The 22,476-nt window shown below is 34.1% G+C and overlaps 1 protein-coding gene across 2 annotated transcripts; it reads right to left on the bottom strand.

Annotated features, from left to right (window-relative positions):
- LOC109713395 (serine/arginine repetitive matrix protein 1-like) lies at window positions 2,230–12,389 on the bottom strand. Of its 2 annotated transcripts, none has more exons than XM_020237454.1 (4): window positions 11,382–12,387; window positions 10,731–10,863; window positions 10,546–10,630; window positions 2,230–2,773 (listed from the first exon to the last, which is right to left on the bottom strand). In XM_020237454.1, exons 1-4 carry the CDS (start codon window positions 12,299–12,301, stop codon window positions 2,562–2,564), a joined length of 1,350 nt encoding a protein of 449 aa, XP_020093043.1. In that variant the 5' UTR covers window positions 12,302–12,387; the 3' UTR covers window positions 2,230–2,561. The 2 variants fall into 2 exon arrangements, with proteins under 2 accessions (XP_020093043.1, XP_020093044.1); XM_020237455.1 differs by having other exon boundaries at window positions 2,558–2,786; window positions 11,382–12,389.

Raw genomic sequence — 22,476 nt, forward strand, 5'->3', positions numbered from 1 at the left:
ACTTGGATAGTAAAATTAAAATTTTAAAAAATTTAGATAAATTGATTCAAAATAGTCTATAGTTCAGACAAGTTGTAAATATTTGTCACCTTTGAAATGGGCTTTTGAAGGGTTGAGGTTTCATGATTAAGTTCGCAGGTCAAGCTCCAATTAGGGTTTTCAGAACATCACATGTGCACGCAGCAGGGTGGTGTATAGCTAACTGCAGTGACGAGGTAGAATTAGCCAATCAGGAGGTGTCAGAGTTACTACTTTATTTTAAGTTAGGCATCATTTGGAATTGCGGAGAGATTGCGTTACGTGCGGTGAGAAAGTACGTTGAAAAAATACTATATTTGTTTCTGTACATAATATTGTATTCCGCATATCGCGATACGGTCCCACCGGAGAACGCAGAAATATATTCCTATATGTTTTTACATTAACTCTATTTTATCTAATAGTGTCAGATTTGCTTCAATATCAAACTAAGTGTTACTCAGAAGGCTAAGCATAGAATAATTAAAAAATATATATTAGGCTCCGAAAAAGTTTCTTTTGCATGGCGCACGAAGCGTTTATATAGTGGAATACCCTGTCTCTTTCGATTAACCAATTTCATTGACTAAAATGAAAAGAGGAATACCTATCCGCTTCTGCACGGAAAATCAAGCCAAAATTCATGTCAAGACTCACGGTATCAGAGCCGATGTTGAAACAATCGTAACAATCGTAACGTAGGGCCAGAAGTCTGAAGTCTGCACCTAGGACAATAGTGGGTTAATGCCGGACGTGTTTGATTCGGATTATTCTATCAGAATTACAAATAATTCTGCTAGAATTATTACATTTGAATCGTCCGGTCAGTAATTCGATCGATAATATAGTATTACAAATAGTGCAAGATTATTCTAAAAATATTATCGAACAGGAGGTGAGTATCTCGTATTAATGATGGCAAATAATCTTGCATATTTTGTAAATTATGAGTTTACCTCTCCAACCCCTCAAACCCTTTTAACACATTATTTTTATCCATCTCTCTCTTTCTCTCCCTCTCTACTATTAGAATTACTAAATTTTATAAATTGAGCAAAATATAGTAATTTTATGTACATTGAAATTCAGCATTAAATTGCTGCATTAAATTAACCAAACGCGATAATACAGAATTAATTGTAATCCAGTTTAAAAATCTTAGATACTTAGTTATATCGCAATAACCTGTTATGCTATATAACACAAGCCAAGCGCGTAGTTAGTTTATCAGCAATTACAACATTGCTAAGTTTATTGAGTTCATAAATTTTGAGGCACCCTAGTAACTTGTTAAGGCCGAATAAATCACTTACACTAAAAATGGAGAGGGTTCAGCTTTTATCTAGCCACACTTTTGCTTCCAGCTTCAGCGGGTAGAAATTGTAATAATATTTGTAATTTTAGCCAAAAACCTACCTAGCCCTGGCTTGAGCAGCTTATCTGGCAAAGCCTCTAGCCAGATCCAAGAAAAGAAGCAATGGAATAACTTGGTCGAATCCCACCACTAAATATTCATTCTTTTCCAACAATAAATTGTTTTATAATTGATTACTATTATTATTAGTTAAACAGCAAATTTTTTCGAGAATTGTTGCAAATTATTGCTACAAAATTTATAGCAAAAAATAGCAAAATAACATAATTTTGTATTATTGGAACGTCACAAACTGTTGCAATAAAAAAATTATTTTATAATAATTTAATTTTTAGTAGAATTAAATTATTATAGTGTCGGGTGAAGAGGTACTCACTCAACTGGAAAGCTGATTCTTCTGCAACTTGTTTTCTTCGTCAAATTATATGTTGGCTTGGTGCTTCGAACAAAAGTTGATCCATGCCATGCTGAGAAACACCAATCAAACATTCAACAGAAAATTTAATGCTGCTTATGCTGCAAGCAAAATCTCCAAACATAACAGCCAAATAGGAACAAATAGTCTGTGATTGAAGCTCACAAGAGTCAGAAGATTGCAAACAAAGCTGCTAGTGTTTTTCCAAACAGTTCAGCTAAAAAAAATCTCTGTACAGGCAAACATGAACAATACTGAGAATCACTTTACTCATACATCACAGAAGAGCACAAACTCTCCAGAAAACACTAATTTAATCACATTAAAGGACAGCATCTCTAACTATCAAAATTTGCACCACCCAAGCACTCGGCACGCGAAATCCAGCGCTCGAAAAGAAGGTTTAAGTCACGCATCCAAATATAACACCGTTAATTACTAGCAACAGAACGAATGAAAATTGAAGTTACATGACATATACAAAAGATTGTCGTGCATAAAGGGAACATTTCTCTTCCAAATATTTTGAACAGAAAAAGAAAATAGGGATAATAGTTAAGTTATTTACACACAAGTACTTTTAATTCTACAATGAAACCATGTTTTAAAAAGAATCTTCGAATTATAGTAGGACATGACTATGCAACACACATGAGGCTCACCTAAATCGACAAAATGATAAACGAACGAACAAACTACTTAAGAATTTTTACTCGTCTCCAAATTTTGTAAACCTATGATGTAATAAATATATTACTTGTTCTGATCAGGCTTTGCATTAGAATTGTTCTGCTGCTGCTGCTGCTGCTGATGCTGTTGCTGCTGTAGCTGTAGTTGTTGCAACTGATATATCTGAGAATTCAGTGAGATTTGCTGATTTAAGCCCTTTGAAAGGTGAGCTTCACTTATCTCTCCAGTAGCAAGTTTCAGCCTCTGGACCTCTGCGGTAAGCGCTTCGTTCAGAGCTGCAGAGAGTATCTATCATGTCATGAACATCAAGAGGAACAAAGATTTAATAATGACTACGTATGCCCCCCAAATTAATACGGCACTAAGTTACTAAGGTAATTTTGGATTTTTGCAATTATTACGGTATTTTTTTACTTTTCTGTTATTAAAATACTGCTACAGTTTTAAAATTGTTTGATCAGTCAATTAATCTTGGTTTAAGGAAATAATGGAAAAAAATAGAAAAATGAACAACAAGTATAAGCTCAAATAGGCCCTTGCACACACATACATATGCACACATGCTTGTATATGAGTGCGCCTGGAGAAAGATTTATGCTACGACACTCCTCAATGTCAGTCAACATCCGTATTGATAGTCACACCATTAAGAAATGATTTAGAGCATGTAGTATAATGATTACTTTTGGATTTCTCATTATAGCAACCAATAATGGCTGATATAATCATTAACTGCATAAAATGATACAAGTTGGCTCTAAGTGAACTAATCTTAGGAACAGTTTAAGCTGTCTAGATCAACATTTGTGACAGTAGTTTTCAACCGAATAATCTTATCCCCACTTTAAAAAGGTCTTTCAATGAATCAATATGCACAGTATAATTATGTCCACTAAATACATTAACTAAAATATAATTCTACTACCATTTTTTTTACCAAATAATTTACATGCCCAAGATCCATCGTAACAGGCTAACAGCATGAATTGTCAGTTCATAGGCCCAGATTGATATCAAGAAGCAATAAGGCCAAGTACTTATGAAGGTATTCTAGACTAACTCAAAATCTAATACCTTTTGACCAGAGCTACCAATGTGGTTCCCAATATCCTTTTTTTACTATAACTCTCTCCCTCTCTCCATGTGCATATATATATATATATATATATATATATATATAGAATTGATTAAAAGTACCAAGTTATTGGTACTTGTAGATTTTTAGCCATTGGATTAAGAGATATGCGGTTAGGATGATGTGGGCTCCCTAAGGTTGAATGGGTGGTTGGTTGAATAGTATAATCTAATGATTGAAAATGATCCGAGAAGTAAATCTAACGGTAAAAAACTTACAAGCACCAAGTGCTTGATGCTTTTACAAACACCATAGCTGAACTCTATATATATATATATATAGAGAGAGAGAGAGAGAGAGAGAGAGAGAGAGAGAGAGAGAGAGAGAAAGAGAGAGAGAGAGAGAGAACTAGGCTGGAATACTATCAATAGCACCAAGCTATTGGAGCTATTGATTTTTTAGCACTTGGATTGAGAAATTGGTGGTTAGGATGATGTAGGCCCTCTAGAGTTGAGTGAGTGGTTGGTTGAATAGTATAATCTAATGGATAAAAATAATCAAAGGTTTAAATCTAACGGTGGAAAACTCGATAACACCAAATCCTTGGTGCTATCGATAGTACCCCAGTTGGACTTATATATATATATACTTATATATATATAAGTATATATATACTTATAAGTATATAAGTATATATATATATATATATATATATATATTATTAGATATATAAGTACATATAATATTATATATATTATATACTCTATATTTATATATATATATATATATATATTATAGAGTTGAGCTATGATACTTTTACAAGTTCACCATCATGGTGTATTAGGTTTAACCATTGGATCTACTTTTTGATTATTAATAGCCCTTGGATCAAAACTATTCACCTACCACCACTACCACCATTATCTCACCTCACATCTCTCATCCAAGGGCAAAAATACACAAGTATCACCCCATGATACTTTTACAAGTATTCTAGCCCTACTCTATATATATATATATATATATTATATATAATATATATATATTATATATATAGCTTATATATATATAAGTATATATATACTTATATATACTTATATATATAACTTATATTACTATATATATATTATTATATTTATATATAAGTAGTATATATATATACTTATATATACTTTATATATACTTATATAAGTATATTATAAGTATATATATACTTATATATACTTATATATATATATATACATAATATATATTATAAGTATATATATAAGGAGTCGGCTACTATACTATCGATAGTACCAAGGCGTGTTAAATTGATTTTCTACCGTTAGATCTACCTTTGATTATTTCACCCGTTAGATTATACTATTAAACCAAACCACCACTCAACCCTAGGGACCACTATCAATTTAACGCGGGACCACTATCATCCTAGCCGCACATCCTTTCATCCAACGGCCGAAAACTCAAAGTACCAAGGGTTTGTACTATTGATAGTATAGTAGCATAATTCTATTATATATATATATAATATAATATATATTATATATATATATATTTGGTAGTCCGGTCTATATACTATCGATAGTACCAAGCCTTGGTACTATTGAGTTTTCTACGTTAGATCTACCCTTTGTCATTTCCACCCTTAGATTATATTATTAAACCAACCACCCACTACACCTAGGGACCACTATCAATTTAACGAGACCACTATCATTCTAACCGCACATCTTTTCTCCAACGGCCAAAAACTCAATAGTACCAAGGGTTGGTTACTATGTATGATAGTATAATATATATATATATATAAATTATTATCATGTGTTTGAACAAGGTGCAGTTGAGCTAGGATTACTTTTACAAGTTCACCATCATGGTGTCTATTAGGTTTTAAGCCATTGGATCTACTTTTTTGATTATTAAATAGCCCTTGGATCAAACACTATTTCACCTTACCACACCTACCACCATTATTCAACCTCACATCTTCACTCCAAAAAAAGGGCTAAAATACACAAGTATCACCGCCCATGATACTTTTACAAGTTTCTAGCCTACTCATATATATATATTATATATATAATATATATATATATATATATTATTATATATACTTATAATATTAAGTATATATATATTATATATACTTATATATATAACTATATCATACTATATATATACTTATTATTAGTATATATAAGGTAATATATTACTTATATATACTTGTATATTATACTATATAAGTATATTATAAGTATATAAACTTTATATACTTATTATATATAATAAGTACATATAATATTATAAGTATTATATATAAGAGTCGGTACTTACATATCGATAGTACCAAGGCGCTTGTTACTAAATGTTGTTCTACGTTAGAATCTTACCTTTGATTATTGTCACCCGTTTAGATTAATACATTTAAACCAATACCACACTCAACCCTAGTGTGACCACTATCAATTTTAACCGGGGACCACTATTCCATAGCCCGACATCCTTTCATTCCAACGGCCGAAAACTCAATAGTACAAGGGTTTGTACTATTGATAGTATAGTAGCTAATTCTATATATATATATATATATAATAATATATATATATATATTATTTGTGATGTCCGTCCATATACTATCGATAGTACCAAGCCTTGTTACTATTGAGTTTCTTACGTTAGATCTATCCCTTTGATCATTCCACCCTTAGATTATATTATTAAACACAAACCACCACTACAACCTAGGGAACCACTATTCAAATTAACTGGAGACGCCACTATCATTCTAACCGCACCATCTTTTCATCCAACGGCGCAAAAACTAATAAGTACCAAGGGTTTGGTACTATTAGTGATAGTATAAAAAATATATATATATATATAATTATTATCATCGTGTTTGAAAAGGTGCGCGAGGCGCACTGCGAGCGCTCGCGGCGCCTCAAGAAGGTGAGGCGCACAGTGATGTTAATTTGATATTCTATATTAATAAAAATCCAAAATAACTATACATAAGCTAAATAACTATAAAAAAATTAAAAAAAAGAAAAACATATTGCATATAGGTTCTCAGAGTTTAAAAAAAAATTATTCGACTTTCAACTTAAAAGTGATGATTGCCATGTTTTCATTTGGCCTCAAGAAAGAAAGGGGCGGAAAAGAAGGAGAGTGCGTTGAGGAGAGGAGCGCGGTAGATGGATTTCATTTAAGGGCCTTTTTTTAGGTTACTTTTATAATTTATCGGACTTAAAATAACTAAATTTATAGTTCCTTGAAACGAATAACCCGAAAACTTTTAATCCAATTCAAAAAATATTAAATATGCCGAGACGCGCGCCTTATTGCGCCTCGACGCCTCGCCTAGGGCGCGCGCTCAGGCCTAGGCGCGCCTCAACAATAGACCCGCCTCGCCTTGCTGAGGCACGGGGCCCGCGCTCAGCGCTAGACGAGGCGTGCGCCTATTCAAACCTGATATATTATATATAATTATAATATATATAGATAGAAGAGGAGAGGGAGAGAGAGCAAGTTGTGGACTGGGCCTTATTAGTAGCAAATTCCATTGTATGCTACCGTTTTTTAGTTTGGATCAACTCTTTCATTATTTTAACATTGGGATTAAATACTATAACGCCGAATGGACCACTCAACCTAGCGGGACCACTCAATCTAAGACAATATCATCCTGACCCTACAATTTTATCAAGGGTTTAAAACTTGATAGCAAAAGAGGTTTTACTATATATATACTTACATAGATTAGCGCTATAGAATATATAATAGTAGAAAGCACCGTATTTTTGCTATCAAGTTTTTACGCTTTGGATAAAAAAATTGATGTCAGGATGATATTAGTTCGGTTAGAGTTGAGTGCGTCCCACTGGGTTATGTATTTAATCCAATGTTGAGAAATAATGAAAAGAGTTGACAGGCCGGAAAAAAACTATTTCACAGATGAGATTTTGCTACAATAGTTAGCCCACCAACGTCTATTTAATATACTTATATATATACTTATATATATATTATATATATAATATATACTTATAAGTATAATATACATACTTATATATATATATATAAGTTTATATTATATATATATATATATATTATATAATATATATAAGTTTATTATATACATACATATATATATATTATAAGTTTATATATATACACATATATATATATATAGTTTATATATATAACATATATATATATATATATTATATATATATATATATATTATATATATATAATATATAATATGTATGTAATAGAATTGAAGCTAGAATACTTTTACAAGTATTACTCCCATGATGCTATTAGGTTTTTAGCATCGGATCTACTCCTTGATTATTAATTAGTCATTGGATCAACACTATTCATAACTATATATGTATATACATATATATGTATATATATGTATATTACATATATATACATATATATGTATATATGATATGTATATACATATATATGACTATATATAATATATATATATATATATACACATGTATTATATATAATGTACATACATATATATATATTATATAGAGAGAGAGAGGCAGGGCTGCTATGCTCTCAGGAGCACGGAGCCTCCTGCTCCTGAGCCGTTTTCGATGATGGATTTTCGAATCGACGATCGCTCCATTAGACTTGATCTAGCGCATTTTGAAGTTTCTAGAAAAAATTTTTGTGATTTTTTAATTCATTTACCTAAGTGATCGAAAGGATTAAATCTATAATTTTTAATGGTTTGATATCTGCCTTTTCAAGTTTACGGTTTAGAAGTATTCAAATCAAGATGAATTTTGATAGAAAATTTCTTTATTATATCTACAACAAGAATCAATATTTCTGATCGAAATTTTAGTCTTATATCACCACTTTTTATAGGATTTTTTTTCAGCCCGTTATAAAATTATTGATTTTGAATCTTTCGATTGCTAGGTAAAATAATATCGAAAATCGCAAATTATTTTCTAGAAACTTTAATACACTAGATCAAGTTTAACGGAGCGATCGTCGATTCGAAAAACTCCATCATCGAAAAGGCTCAAGAGCACGGAGGCCTTCGCTGCTCCTGAGATGCACAGCAGACCCTGCTTATATATATATATATATATATATATATATATATATATATATATATATACTTATATATATATGCTCACAATTAGCACCGAGATAACAGAAGAAAATAACTCTCCTAATTTAAACTCACAAGATGAAGAGAGATAAACAAAGGAATAGACCAATGATGGATAATAATAGCACTCAATCCACAGCAGAAAAGGCAATAACTTGTGTCTTCTCAGAAAGATAGGGTCGGTCATGGGTGAGTTCTTGTTATTTTATGACTGAAAAGGCGACAGCACCATGTCCGCCGCTGAAATTCTTTTGTTTTTTTTTGTTTGAATTTTCCTCATAAGTTAAGTAAAAATTCCATTAAATTTAACGGCTCAATAAGGCATTAGTATTTATTTAATAAATCTATTTAAATTTGCTATAAAGTAAAACTATTAAATTTGATAAAATCATCAATGAGTTTAATAAAACTACTTATTTGACAACTTTATTCCAAAAAATTAGTTTAGGAAGTGTCAATCGGAAAAAAAAATAAAAATAAACAAGTTCAGGGTTACTCTAGAATGGCCTATAGTTAAGGCCTTAAGGGGGTCTCCATACTAATATTTTTTGAAATTGAGTGGGTATAGTCAGAAAGATTAAGGATTCTCTAATTCATGGTGATTGCACCAGATTTAATATCTTACAGTCGTTTCTTAGCAAAAGAACTACACAAATTAACAGTTAATAGCAAATAGAGTTATTAAACTTGCCAAAAGTTTTAACATAACTAAGTATTAAATAAATCAAATAAAAGAATAAAAGTTTGAGAGATGGGGTCCCAATCAAAAAAAAATAAAAGTTGAGTATATTTTGAAATGGCCAATAGATAAGGGGGTCACCATACATTGTCACCTCTAATGCCTCATGCGGTGGAGAGAAGTTAGGCCTCGCACGCGGGGAAAAGGGGTTTATCACAAAGTGATTGATCTCCATAACTTCTATTTTTTGGAGGTCGAAGCAATTTTTCTTTTTACATTGGTTTAATAGGATTTTTACTCATTATTCTAGTAAAATAAAATAATCCGATTGGTATGCAAACACCTCCAATGCAGAATGTATAATACAGTTTTAAAAACTATTACAAATAGCTTATTTTCAAGGTAATTCGGGGTACCCAAACGAGCCCTTAAAACTTTAGATATCATGAGGCGTGCACCTTGCACCTCAGGCACGGCATCATGCCTTGGAAACAAACAAAAAAGCAGGCTATTGGGAAAAGACAAAGATGCTAACAATCATAAACCACTCAATGCTGTTGATAATGGGGAGCAAATGTGAGAAGACATACAAAATAACAATTAAGGAAATGTTTGATTCTTCCATTAAGTACATAAATTTGCCTTATCAAAACTCAAAAAGGATGCTTAATATATTGCCTAAAAATTACGTAGGCGAAAAACAAAGAAAATCCCCCAAAAATAGAAGATCCACCAACAAATTTGTATTTGGCAAAGCATAAACTTAAGCGTAAACTTGTGCTGAACTTGCTAGACCCAGTCATAGCGCTTGTTGGATTTAGATCTTGCAAAACATTGTCTAACTAGGGCAACTTCTTAGGATAGTACATTCCACCCAACATATGATTTATCATGTTTCACAAAAATTTATCTAGAGGTTGTATATATATTATGCAATTGTAGCTTCTACTATGCTCAATGAACCAACTATATGCTCCTAAGTAAAACAAAAGAGAAACAGTGAACAACATATTCAAGTGTCGAACCCGGCCCTAAGAAAGAAGCAAGAATTTTTATAACTAGAAATGACACATCAGTCCACGGCAGGCATGCTAACTAAGGCAATCAATTGTGAACTCTTAGATAAGGTAAAGCAAGTTACCATCTCTTAGCTGTGCTTGTTGCTCCATGGCTTGAAGGCGGAACTTCAACTCATTGTTTTGACTTGTAAGTCCAGCCGAGTCTCTCTATGAACAACTCCAAAATTAGAGGAAACACAACTATGCAAAAGAAAAGAAAAATGGCAATTATAACAAAGTCTTTCTATAAACTTTCAGACAAACAAACCTGCAACAATGTCAACTGTGCCGACAATGTTGTCGCTTCTGTCTGCAAAATCTGAACCTTATGCTCCAGCTCAGAAATGTAGCGCATCTTTCTTTCCTTAGAACGAGCGGCAGATTGTCGGTTTGCCAAAATCCTGTAAACAAAATTTCACAAGTTAAACTAAGCCGACCAAACCTACCATTGTATTGCACGAAATGCATGTTCGGCCTGGCTTCTAGAAAAGTTTATCTGCTCTGAAGAGCGATGTATAAAAGTTTGGCAGACACGAAACGCGGGCTTTTTGAAGCTGAAATGAGCTTTTGAACACGGAAGAATTGCTGCGCTAAGGGAAGCAGTCAGGAATAATACCAATCAAAAAGCTATTAGCTCTTTTGCGAACAACTATACTCAACATCACTTCCACACAAGCTCATGCCACGCCAACAAGCTTATGTAGAAGTGCTGTTTGAGCAGAGATATATGGTAAAACCTCGGTAGAACTTCTTCATTACAATCCTTCAAACAGCTCACTCCTGCAGCTAGCATCAAATTAGAAATTGGAGCTTCCGCATTTGGACTCCAAAGCCCATACAGCTTCCCGCTCCAGCAGGAAGCTTCAAACTTTCAATAAACAGGGTCTGAATCGAGCCCGGGGAATGCAAAAGAGAAGACCTCTTGACTCGTTTGGGATCGGTCAGTGCCATCTCCGCAAGCTTGTCATTCTCCATAATCTTCTTCATCTCAGCGGGACTAAATTCCCCATTCCCGAACTCCAAATTGAACTCATTGGTGTTCTCATCCAAGGATCCGCTTCGTGTGAGCAGCCCCGCCTGGCCGCCAGGGGACGGAGACGGTTTCGGCGATTCGTCCTCAAAATTGAGCTTGCCCATGAAACTATCCACGGATACGCTTCTCACATGGCGAGGGTTCACGGGAACCGGGTCTCCGCTGGCACTCCTCTTGGTCCCCTCCTTCTTCCCCGTCGGCAGCTTCTCGCTGACGCTGCTCTCGGCCTCGTTATCGCTGCTGTCGTTGTTGGTCCTGGTGCCGCTGGCGCGGCTATCCAAGTCCTCCCTCTTGTCCTCCGTGTTGCCTGAGGAATTCAGGGTTTCCAAGCTGTCGAGGTTCATGTAGGCGTTGAAGAGATCGTCGCCGTCGGCATTGCTGTTCGCCTCCCGCTCCCAATCCGACGACTCCTGCTTCACGAAGGGCTGCTGCGGCGGCGGCGGCGGCGGCGACAGCGGGGGCCGTCTTGGGGAGGCGTCGAAGAGCCCGTGGCCAGTGCGGTGGGGGAGGGGCGGGGGGGGGTGGGGGGAGGGACGAGGAGGAAGGGGAGGTGGAGGGGAGGAACCCGAAGGAGACGTCGCTGTGGGAGCGGCGGTGCGCCTTGCGGGGCGGGAGCCCCTCGGCTCCGCCGCGCGCCGGCGCCGCCCTGCCGAGCGGCGGCGGGGTCCCACCGCGCTCCTCCGGCGCCGCGCCGGAGAAGGCGAAGGCGAAGGCGAAGGCGACGGGCTCAAAGGGGGCAACGAGTCGAGCGAGAAGAACGCGGGTGGGACAGCGACCGCGAGTGCCGCCGCCAAAGCCAAAGCCATGGGCGGAGGGGGGCGGAGGATGTGAGAGGTAGGGGGAGGAAGAAGACGAAGACGAACCGAAGCCGAAGCGAAGCCGAAGCGAAGCCGAAGCGGACAGAGAGGCATCTGGGGGGGCCGGGGGAAGCCTATGGGCCCGAAGGACCGAGGCCCGTCGCCACGTGGCGGTACGGCGCGTACGGACCGCCGATTTGCTGCCCCGCGGCTCACGAGCTTCGGCATCGGCGCCGACGCCGACGCGGCGGTCGAAGGCGACGATCTCAGCGTTGGATCAAGTCGCCCTCGTCCATTTATTTCCCACTCTCTCCTCTCCCCTCCCCTCCCCTCCCTCCCCCCCTTCTTTCTAGAAATTGGGGTTTTGGATCATATATAGCACCCCCGGCGGAGTAGTCAATGCGGGATTTTACCGGCGTAAGTCTGCGCCGGATTCGGGCGGAGTAGTCGAAGCGTCGCCGACTTCTTCTTTCTTTCTTTCTTTCTTCTGCTTCTTCTTTCTTTCTTCTCCTTCTTCTTTCTCCTCTCCCTCTCTGGGCACACTGTTGCGCCCCCACACTCCCCCCTCTCCGTGTGGAGACAAAAAAAAAAAGAAAAAACAAAAACAAAAGTTATAGCAACCGTTACATGTCACGGTCAATTCACTGCCGAGTGGGCCCCACGTGGCATGTAACGGTTACACGGAGGAGCCCCTCCTCTTTGTAGGCTCTCTCTCTCTCTCTCTCTCTCTCTCTTCCCTGCTTGGAAATACGCGTAGCATAATTCTTCTATATATATATATAAAATATATTTTTTTCTTTTTTTTTTTGCAAATTTTTCCATTTCATTTTCTTGGTGACGCGTCGGCCGCTCTTTTGACCTTGTAATTTTTGATTTAGTAGTAATTTTACGCTCGCTTGGGATTTCACCAAAAGCGGCCGTGATTTGCGGCCCCGTGTTTAACTCAATTGGACCGGTCCGGTTCGAACCGCCGCCGAAACCGGGTTCATTACTCAAAAATTCAGAAACATAATGACAATAGATTAAGATGAAAATAAATAGAGGCTGCCCTACTGTTTAATCAAACATATTAAAAAGTTTAATATTAAAATCAAAAATTTGAAAAATTATTCATAGTTCATACAAGTTTTATACATTTTTACCCTTTTTCTTTTGAGCTGCTATTCTGAAATAAACACCTCAATTTTAACTATTTTTTTGATTGGCGCTTTTTAAGTATCTAATTTTTCAAAAATTTTGAGTTATTCTAGTTTGTAGAGTTAAATAGTTAATTAAAGTTCATAGTTCAATCAAGTATGAGCAGTTTATTAATCTAATTTTATTTGGTACAACTAAATTAAACTACTAAATTTGATAAAATTGTGTATAAATTTGATAAATTTTTAATTAATTTATCTAAAATCATTTTAATTCTAAAAAAATGTTTAGGAGCTATTTCAAAAGTGCTTTTCGCTGAGGGGTCACCATATATTTTTACCATAATTTATAATTTTTTAGATAAGGTAATTTTAATCAAATATATTCTTTATAATTTTTCTAATCCAAGAGTGATCTGGCAAAATTTAAAAGCATACCTTAATAATTAGTGGAACTATCAAATTTTAAAAATTTTGAATTGAAAAGTTCTTAATTCAATCAAGTAGAATAATTCAATTAAAAAAATTAAAAATCAAGGAGGCATTTTGAAGAGAAAAAAAAAAATGAGGCTCATATTTCAAAAGCTCCTATAACTGAGGGGTTCTTAGTAGTTAGTACACAATGTCACAGTAAATAAGATATAAGCAATGCTACATCTACAGTAAGTTTTTGATTGATCTTACAACATCTCTGTCCAACGGCTAAGATTCTCCTACTTATTTTGTATATTCTCCTTATTTTAAATACTAAATTTAAAAGAAAATAAGTTCAACACTAAGGAAAAATATCTCAACCCTTAGATGAGGATTGTAATCTTAACAATACTTTTTTGAATCGTAGATTTAGTGTTTCTTATAAAGTTCCTCAAACTATGAGAAAAGGAACATTCTTGTTTTTTAATTTTAATTTACTATAATTTATGAATCGAGTTTTGTAAATTTTTACAATCACATCATACAATTCAATTTAGTTTATTTAAATATTAACATATTGCTTATTTAGAACCGATGTGACATCTCAATTATTATTATTGTGTCATCAATCATAACACTGTTATATCACTTTTAAACTAATGACACATTAATATTAAGTTAATTAAATTTGATTATAAGATATGCCCCTATCAAGTCAAAAAATTTGAACTAGAAGTTATAATAAATCAAAATTTTGAAGACAAAGGTGACACATGCCCCATAATTTGAGGACCAAAAGTATAGTTTAGCCAAACAATTTTTATATTATCTAGCACTGTCAATTAAGGTCTTGATAATTAGTGTCCGAAATTCCAAATTGAAAGTGGTTACTTTATATTTCTAATTTATTTTATTGGCTAAATTACAGGAAACTTTTCTGTCAATACCCAATTTTTCACTTTTCTCAATGTCATTCAAAAATCTACACTTTGCCCACTAAAAAAAAAAATTTCACTTTGACCCCCGCCGTCAGTGTTTTATTAGGGTTTCGTTTATATCCTATTTTTTATACTCAAAATATTCTTGAAACTCTCATCCTTCTTCACCGACCTTGGCTGGGTCACCTGGCCTTCCGCCACCTTACCCTCGTTCACTCTTCTGTCCATGTCCACACACACATTCTCGCCCTTCTCCACCACCTCTCCCTCGCCCTCACCCATGTCCACCTCTTCGTCCACACCCATCCTAATTTTTCTCCCTACAGTTGCCGAAATGAAAGGGCGGTGAGGATGCTGGAGGAGCGAGGGAGTATGTGGAGGAAGCAGAGTCAAAACTGAAGTCGAGAGAGACACGAAGAACGGAGGAGGAGAGTCTGCGGCTGAGGATATGAGGTTTCGGATTGGGAAGAAGACGAAAAGGATAAGGAGTAATTTGGTTATTTTGTTACAGCGTACCCTCCTATGAATATTTTTTATTTTTTAATGATAGAGTATAGATTTTTGAATAACAAAGAGAAAAAGTAAAAAAATTGGAGGGAAATAAAAAACTCCAAGAGTAGAAATAAACAAAGCGGTTTACTATGCTAATTTTCTCTAAAAAATAAATAAATAAATAAACTCCAAGAGTAGAAAAAAAAAACAATAAAAAATAAATTGTGAACGGGTGCCGGTCTAAGTGGACCGGGTCGAATAAAAAAAATCGCAGTGGAGGGGAAATTGCCGCAGTATCATCGAATTAATTGCGCGGGCTCTAAAGGGCAACAACATTTTCGTTATTCCTAATATATCCCCAACCAGTTAATTACGGAAATTATGTCGGCCAAATGGACGGTGGATACGAAGGGGAGTGGGAGCAATCCAACCGTCCGTATCAGCTCTACTACATGATTATATCCAAACAAGGAAATCCGTCACCGTGATCCACGCCATATATTTTGGAAATATAATTAAGAACAATTAAGTAACAATTTAGTGGAAATCGTACGGCTTAAGAAGATAATCTCGTGGCGTTAATTACCTTCCATTTGTGAATTTCGACCGTTGGATAAAGGCAATCAACGGCAATAAAGGAAGGAGATTTGCGGAGGATAGGATTGGTTGATAATGTCGGCACGTAGGGTGACCGTCGTTTTTGTCACCTATATTTCAACTGATCAATTTTTTTTAAAAAAAATATAATAAAAAATATTTTTAAAAAAATTTATGATGTTATGGATAAAATCTAAATATTATTGCTTAAAAACACAATATTATTTGTGTGACTGCGACATTTTAGATTCTTTCTATTATTTACGTTACAGTTTTAGAATAACTTAAAAAAAAGTTATAAATAAATATATAATAAAGAGGTGGGGAGACTCTACAGCAATGTTATCTGTGACTGTATACTACAAAAAGACCGGGGCCAAAAATTAGTTAGTTTTTTTTTATTTTTTTATTATTAAATTAAAATAAATTAAATTTTAGAATATGTATGTATAAAATAATTAGTATATATAAAAACCAAAATTTCAAAGTGATTAGGAATTAAAAAATATAGAATTTAAGACAAAAAAATTGGGAGATTGTTAAAATGAATTAGTTAATGAAAGAACAACGTTATTTATACATCATATTAGTAATGTACATCTTACACTTTTTTTTCATTCAAGGGTTTTAATTTTCTTTTGATACTAAAAATTCAAGAAATTTCTAAATTCTTGGATGATCGTATAAAATATACACTCCTCTAGCATTATCCTTTATAAAAAAATTACGCTTACTGTATTCTTTTTTTATTTCATCATAAATATTAATTGTTAAATAGGATATTAAACTATTACTTTTTGCAAATCACAAAATATCATAAGTATATATAATAGAAAGATAAAATATTATATTGTGCTTTTTCGTGATTTATACAAAGTATTATTTTACTATTCTAATTTTCGGCAAGAACTAATGATGAAATAAAAATAAAAAAGTAACATTACATAATAGTCAAGTCTAATTTTTTATAGGAACATCCTAAAATTTACTGGAAGCAAATTGAAGTTTATTCACATTTCCTAGTTCGAATCCTAGTTCATTCACATTTTCAATTAAGTTTATTTCTAAATGAAATAAACGAAACTGGTAGCGTGCTATCTATCTCTCTAAAAAAAAAAAATTGTATATTTATTCCCATAAAATTTTATATATTCCTAAAAAAAAAGTTTACTTTTTAAATATATCCCACTAAAATTATATAGTTTACAAATATACTTTTCTTTGTTAGTTAATTGATTAAATTTGACTTTGCTTTTATAAAATATTCGTTTTACTCTTGAATTAAAATTTGAAAAATTATATTTAATAGTAGTTATTATTTTTAAAATACATAGCTAATACTATTTATTAATTTTACTATTTTTATTATATACTTCATCTCATTTTATTGTGACGAGTCTTTCCAAGGAGATCATCAATTCTAGAATTATTCTAGCCCTAATATGCTCAAATTATTATAATGGGATTTAGAAACTTCAAAGTATTGGACAATATAAAACTCGTCTCACTAAGCTTAGCCGACCTCGTTGGAAATCACGCTCCACCCACGATAGTTGTCAACCAGAGAGCCGCGTTTTGTCCGCTATATGATACTCGCTAGTAAAAATTAAAATTTATAAAATTATAGTTTTAAGAGAGCCAAATTAAGTTTTTTTAATAAATTTGTGTCCCGATTTTATCTCTTTTCAGCTCTTACAGTATTACTTCTTTTTAAACACACCTAATAAATTTTTATTATTACTATTTTTTTTTTTTTTTTTTTTGTCAAATCTAAATTTTGACATTCCAAGCCTTTATATGCTGATAATAATTTGTTTTCAAATCAAACTGTACCTTTTACGGGATAAATGGTCGGTCGGCGCCTCGACATTCGGGATGAGGTGACGTCACAGGATTGACTGGGACCGTTGGTCGAACGGACTGGTACCGCGAGCACGTTCTCCCCCATGCAACGTGGCATTCAGACCGAAAACGACCCTCCCCTCTATTAGAGGCGCAAATCATGTGACGTGGGGATTAAATTAAATGAGTTAATGAGTTAATTTTATAGAGATTCCTACGAATAATGTAAATGATAAATATATTTTTATAAAATTTAATTTTTATATATTATTTTTTAAAAAATTTTAATTTTTTTAAATAAATCTCTATTATTAGAATTCGTAAGAAAAATTTAATTAATCGTATATTGAATATTTAATACTGGTTAATTTTTGATATTTTTGCCTTTTTTATATTATACTGTTATGACTTTTGGAGGAATATAACTCTGATGGCAAAATTGAAATATAAATAGTATTCTAACGGTTTTCTAACAGTATCAAACCAGATGCAGATAGATATATTTAAAAATATTAGAACTTTTGTAAGGACAACATATGAAAATTAAACTTTATATGAATATTTTTATAATTTACTATATTTATAGGGATATGTATGAAATAAATCTAAATTAAAAACTTTACCAACCATTCAGTTGGACCAGTTACTAAATCACCCCGGTTTATATTTGCGGACGATTTGGGCGAAGAAATTATGGCCTACACACAATTTTTTTTTTTTTACTTTTTTTAGTGATTAACTATTTAATAAATCCGTGCAATACTGCATATATATATATATATATATATATATATATATTGTGCTGGTATGCTTCTGGAAACACGGAGTCCCCTGTGCTTCTAAGTTGTTTTTGATGTTCGGACTTTCGAATCGACGATCGGCTCCGTTAGAGTTGATCTAGAGTATTTGAAGTACCTAGAAAATAAATTTTGTGATTTTACGATTTCATTTGCCTAGTAATTGAATGGCTCAAAATCAATAATTTTAACGACCGTGGTGAGCCATTTGCAAGTTTAACGGTGTAGAAATATCCAAATCACATGAAATTTTGATAGAAAATTTTTTATACCGTATAAAACAAGATCAATAACTTTGATATAAAATTTTAATGTCATATCATCATATTTTGTAAGATTTTTTGTTTTCAGCCGTTGATTTTGAGCCACTTCAATCACTAGCAAATAGATATCGAAAAATCGCAAAATTTATTTTCTAGATACTTCAAATACTCTAAATCAAGTCTAACGGAGCCGATCGTCGATTCGAAAGTCCAAACATCGAAAACAACTTGAAAGCACGGAGCGCTTAGTGCTTTCAGAAGCATACCAGACGCTTATATATATATATATATATATATATATATATATAATATATATATATAGTAGGGCAACTATACTCTTATCAGTATTGGGCCCTTTGTACTCATAAGTTGTTTTCGATGATGGAGCTTCCGAATTGACGATTCACTCCGTTAAATATGATTTAGAGTATTTGAAACTTTTAGAAAATAAATTTCGTAATTTTTTAAAATCATAATAAAAATCATAGCGGGCATAAAATGAACGGTCAAAATCGAACGACGTCCTAAAAATGGATGATTGGATCCTTCAATTTAAGATCGGAGTTATTGATATTTATCTAGGTAGCGAATAGAATTTTCTATCAAAACTTCAATCTATTCCGATTCATTTACACCGTTAAACTAGCAAGTATCCATACCGGCCATTAAAAATTGTCAATTTTGTGAGCTTTTGATCGTAAGGCAAATGATGTCGAAAAATTATGAAATTTGATTTCTAGAAGTTTTAAATGCTCTAGATAATGTTTAACGGTATGGATCGTCGATTTAGAAGCTCTATCATCGAAAACAACTTATGAGCACGAAGACGATGTACTCATAAGATACAGTAGCGGACGTATATATATATATATATATATATATATATAGTTGAGCTAGAATACTATCGATAGCAAATCAGCACTTTTGCCACCCATTTGTTTTTGATGATGGAGTCTCCAAATCGACGATCGGCACCGTTGAACATGATCTATACCATTTGAAGTATTTAGAAATCAAATTTCATACATTTTCAATATTGTTCTCTTATCTATCGAATGGACACAAAAATAAACGGCTGAAAATGAATATTTCTTAAAAAAAATGATGATAGGTGTCTTGTAATCAAGATCAAGAGTACAGATCTTGTTTTAAATAGTTTAAAGAATTTTCTAACAAAAATTCAATTGATTTGGATATCTTTACGCCGTTAAATAAGAAAACGCCTCATATCGACCATTAAAATTACAAATTTTGAAACCCTTTGATCATTAGGCAAATGATGTCGAAAAGATTTGAAATTTGATTTCTAGACACTTCAAGTGGTATAAATCATGTTCAACGTTGCCGATCATCGATTTGGAGGCTTCATTATCGAAAACAAATGAGTGGCAAAATTGTCAGTTTGCTATCGATAGTATTCTAGCTCAACTCTCTCTCTCTCTATCTCTATATATATGTATATATAGAGTCCGGCTACTATGCTATTAATAGCACGAAGCACTTGGTGCTATCAAGTTTTCCGCCATTAGATCTACCCTTTTGATCATTTTCACCCGTTAGATCATACTATTCAACCAACCACGTACTCAACCCTAGGGGACCCACATCATCCTAACCGCACATCTCTTAATCCAATGGCCAAAATTTTGGTAGCACTAATGACTTGGTGCTATTAATAGCATAGTAGCCTAGTTATATATATATAGGCAAAACTTCAAAAACTCCCCCGTGGTTTCATAGTTTCTCACTTTGCCCCCCTGTAGTTTAAAATGTATTAAATTGCCCCCCTGTGGTTTTGTTTTTATCTTTTGGGTAGCTTTTTCGTTAATATTTCCTTAAATTATATACAAAAAACTTCGGATACCTATCTAGATTTATCAAATATTCACTTTAGTACCCTTTAATTTTAACTTTATCACTGATTTAAGAAAAAAAAATAATGAAATTGATAAAAAAAAGAGAAAAACGAAACCACAGGGGGGCAAATTGATACATTTTAAACCACAGGGGGGCAAAGTGAGAAACTACGAAACCACAGGTGGGGTTTTTGAAGTTTTCCCATATATATATATATATAGAGCAGGGCTATTGTGCTATTAGGAGTATAGCAGCCCCTGTGCTCCTAATTTTCTGACCATCAATCAAACTTGATGGGTGGTTAGAATGAGAGAGGAAAAAAAATGTTGAAGAGAAATTCAAGGAGAAGAGAAATTGAGACACCCAATTTCTCCCCAATATCTCTTCCCTCTCTAATTCTAACTACCCATCAAACTTGATGGATGGTTAGAAAGTTAGGAGCACAAAGACTGCTGTGCTCTTAATAGCACAGTAGTCCTGCTCTCTCTCTCTCTCTCTCTCTCTCTCTCTATATATATATATATATATATATATATATATAAATAATTGAGTTAGAATGCTTTTAGAAGCACCAAACCCTTGGTGCTTCTAAGTTTCTAGCTCTTGAATCTACTCCTTAATTACTAATATCCCTTGGATCAAATATTATTCCACCTACCACCACCCACCACCATCATCTCAACCCTACATCTCTCCATCCAATGATTAAAAACTCAAAAGCACCACCCCCTTGGTGCTTTTGACAGTATTCTAGCTCAACTATATATATATATATATAGTAGGGCTACTATACTCTTATGAGTATAGAGCCCTTCATATTCATAAGTTATTTTCGGTATTGGGCTTTTCGAATCGACGATCTACACTGTTAAACATGATCTAGAGTATTTGAAACTTCAAGAAAATAAATTTCGTTATTTTTCGAAATTATTATAAAGTCTATCAAGCGGGTATAAAATGAACGATTAAAATCGAACGACATCTTAAAAATGGATGATCGGATCCTTCAATTTAAGATCGGAGTTATTGATCTTTATTTAGGTAGTGAATAAAATTTTTTTAAAAAAATTCAACCTATTCCGATTCTTTTTTACCATTAAACTAGCAAATATTTCATACCGGCCGTTAAAAGTTATCAATTTTGTGAGCTTTTGATCGTAAGGTAAATGATATCGAAAAATTATAAAATTTGATTTCTAGAAGTTTTAAATGCTCTAAATAATGTTTAACAGTATGGATCGTCGATTCGGAAGCTCTATCATCGAAAATAATTTATGAGTACGAGGGCGATCGTACTCATAAGAGTATAGTAGCCGAATTCTATATATACATATATATTGAGACAGGTTTTGGCGGTAGGCCTACGTAGAGTTGGCGGTTTATGGACCACTTGTGGAAACCGAGGAAAGCGGCTTGGCCGGTAACTCTGTCGAGGAGCTTGGCCTAAAGTCACGAATGAAACATTCGTGTGAGTTGATTGCGACAACGAAGTTGTATTGGTCGTGGCTATGATGGCAAACGATGAAATGCTCTAGCGAGACATTGAGCTAGAGGAAGCCACATGAGAATGGGAGCTTGAGGATAATGTCTTTTTGTGGATTGAGATTGGAGATGTTCCGGAGTGTGCCATCTCGCGATAGGGCAAGAAAACGGTTGGATTGGAGCACTCATGATTGGTCGATGCACCAACGATATTGCGTCTAATTAAGCAATGCCGGTGATCGAATCGGAGTGAACTTCCCGAGGGAACATGTAACGCAAGGGACGGTTCCAATAAGTGAAAGGCCAGTCCAAAGTGAAAAAGTGCATTGGTGCCCTCAAATGTTCGATAAGTTGAATTGAGGTGCG

Source organism: Ananas comosus, linkage group 7, assembly GCF_001540865.1.
Source record: "Ananas comosus cultivar F153 linkage group 7, ASM154086v1, whole genome shotgun sequence".
NCBI lineage: Eukaryota > Viridiplantae > Streptophyta > Magnoliopsida > Poales > Bromeliaceae > Ananas > Ananas comosus.

Bases quoted from the DNA above. Each gene is read 5' to 3' on its own strand.
- LOC109713395 (XM_020237454.1), bottom strand. From the start codon at position 12,301: ATGGCTTTGGCTTTGGCGGCGGCACTCGCGGTCGCTGTCCCACCCGCG. The intron at 10,864-11,381 runs GTCTTCTCTTTT...TTTTGTTTACAG, and splicing joins GATCCCAAACGAGTCAAGAG to GATTTTGGCAAACCGACAAT. The intron at 2,774-10,545 runs GTAACTTGCTTT...TACTCTCTGCAG, and splicing joins ACAAGCACAGCTAAGAGATG to CTCTGAACGAAGCGCTTACC.